This window comes from Myotis davidii, unplaced genomic scaffold, assembly GCF_000327345.1.
Source record: "Myotis davidii unplaced genomic scaffold, ASM32734v1 scaffold663, whole genome shotgun sequence".
In the NCBI taxonomy this organism is placed as follows: domain Eukaryota; kingdom Metazoa; phylum Chordata; class Mammalia; order Chiroptera; family Vespertilionidae; genus Myotis; species Myotis davidii.
The window spans coordinates 977037-979349 of NW_006295816.1; the positions used below are offsets into that span (position 1 = coordinate 977037).

At 63.9% G+C, this 2313-nt stretch overlaps 1 protein-coding gene across 1 annotated transcript in view; it reads right to left on the reverse strand.

Annotated features, from left to right (window-relative positions):
• Positions 1 to 2313, reverse strand: part of COL7A1 (collagen type VII alpha 1) — a 60839-nt gene that overhangs the window by 6764 nt on the left and 51762 nt on the right. The window contains 2 exon segments of the mRNA XM_015568266.1: positions 41 to 115; positions 686 to 752. Of these exon segments, the coding sequence (XP_015423752.1) occupies positions 41 to 115; positions 686 to 752 (142 nt within the window).

The window sequence follows — 2313 nt, forward strand, 5'->3', positions numbered from 1 at the left end:
ATCAGGAGGCCCAGCAAGGACGTGAGCCCCCAGGTCTCACCTTGTAGCCGTTCTGCTCCCCAAAATTAAAGATGGTCGCCCTCCGCTCTCGGGTGGTGTTCGTTGCATCGAAAACCTAGGACCAAACTGGGTTAACGCGCCTCTGGCCCCGGAGACGGTGGAGGCTACTGGGCACCCCACCGGCCGCTGCTGCCCCGGCCAGTCTCCTCGCACCCGCACCCGGGAGCTGGCAGGAGGGGTGCTCTGCTCCCGCAGGGCAGGACCGCCAACCCTCCCCGGGGGACGCTCTCAGCAGCTGCTCTGCTCACGCTGACCCACAGGATGTCCCGTGAAACTAGTTAAACCTGGAGAACTGAACCCATGAAGCCATGTTGACCTCCAACCGACCCTGAGGCCCCAGTAAAAAGGAGAGGGGAGGGCAGGGAAGGGGACACGATCCCTCCGGCCCGTGTGTGTGTTGGGGGGGGGGGCCTAGGGTCTTGGACAAGCACTGAGGCAAAGGCAGCCACAGCCCAGCCCCTCCCAGCCCCTGGCGCCCCCCTGCCCAGCGGCTGCACGTTCTCCAGGGGCTGCCCCTGGCGCGTGGTCACACACCCGCCTTCCCTCTAGAGGCCCATGAGCAACAGGGACGGATGTGTGTGGGCTCCCACATGTCCCCCCAGATGTCCCCGGGTGTCACACTCACCGCCACGTGTCCCCCCTCCTCACTAAGGAACTGCCGGACGTCACGGAGAGCGGCCAGGGCACACTGCCTTCCGGAGGAGACACGGGGTCAGCCAGCGCCCCCTTGGCCGCAGGAGGGTCAGGGACCATCCCACCAGTCGGGGGCGGGCTGGAGACGGACCTGAGCGCTAGGAAAGCCCCTGAAGCACAGAGCTGGGGAGCCTCCAGGTTGGTAAGGGTCTGGGGGTGCCGCCCCGAGGGCTGGGAGCTCCGCCCTGCCCTGCCCTGCCCTGCCCCTGCCCTGCGGGGCACCTCTTCCCTTTGGCTGTTGTCTCCCTCCCTCCCTCCCTCCCTTCCTTTCTTTATTAAAATATTTTTTATTGATTTCAGAGAGGAAGGAAGACGAAGAGAGAGAAACATCAAGGATGAGAGAGAATCATGGATCAGCTGCCCCCTGCATGCCCCCTGCTGGGGATTGATGGCACAACCCGGGCCTGTGCCCTTGCTGGAATCGAACCCGGGACCCTTCAGTCCACAGGCACCCAACCGGCCAAGGCTGGCTGCTGTACCCTTTACCACGAACCCGTAAACGCAAGTGAGGTGTGGTCCTGAGCGCGGGAGCGCGTCCAGCCAGTCCCAGGACCTGGGGAGGCTGCGGAACCCTGGCTATGGGGCCCGGAGGAGCAGGGGCGCCCGGGGCTCTGGCTGCTGCTTGCAGAGGGGGCCGGGGACTGAGCCCTCAGCCTTGGGAGCTGACCTGACTCGGGGGGTGTCAGGCCTGAGTGAACTGAATTGTGGGACGTCATGGCGTCTGAGCAAACACCGTGTCCCCAAGCCCTCGTGTGTGGTGACTGGGTGTGCACACATGTACACGGGGTATGTGTGCACCCACCCACACACGCAAGTGCAGGTTTCAGTATGTGTGTGTAATACAGGACGTGGGTGTGTGATACGGGACGTGGGTGTGCGATACAGGACGTGGGTGTGCGATACAGGACGTGGGTGTGCAATACAGGACATGGGTGTGTAATACGGGACGTGGGTGTGCGATACGGGACGTGGGTGTGCAATATAGGATGTGGGTGTGCAATACAGGACATGTGTGTGTAATACAGGACGTGTGTGTGTGATACGGGACGTGTGTGTGTGTGGACCCATGTGTGCCATGGCGTGTGTCAATAACTCGGTATCTGGTGTGAGGCGTCTGAGCCTGTTCCCCCTGTGCAGTGGGGGAGGGTGACAATGGCCTCACCCCCAGCGCACAGTAGGAGCTCAAATCTCAGCCCCTCCCTTCTGTCTGGGTCAACAGCACCAGAGCCCAAACGGGGCGTCACCCACAATTCGGCCACAAAGGCCTGAATGTCGGCCCTTCCTGGTGCAGCAGCCTGGCCCCACCCACTTCCCCAAGAGCAGAGGCCACAGTGGGGAGCCCTGGCCGCCCCGTGTCCACACCCAGCTGGCGTCTGACCCGGTGACCGGGCTGTGCTGGGCTCGGGGAGGTTAGTGGGGCTCGGCCCCCCTCTGCTCAGCGCCCTGCTCCAATGCTGGGCCAAGACCCAGGGCGCGGAAGCTGCTCACGCCTCAGCCGACGCCTGCCCAGGGAGCAGCAGCTCCTCACACCCCCAGCTGGTGCCGGCACCCCCAGTGCCA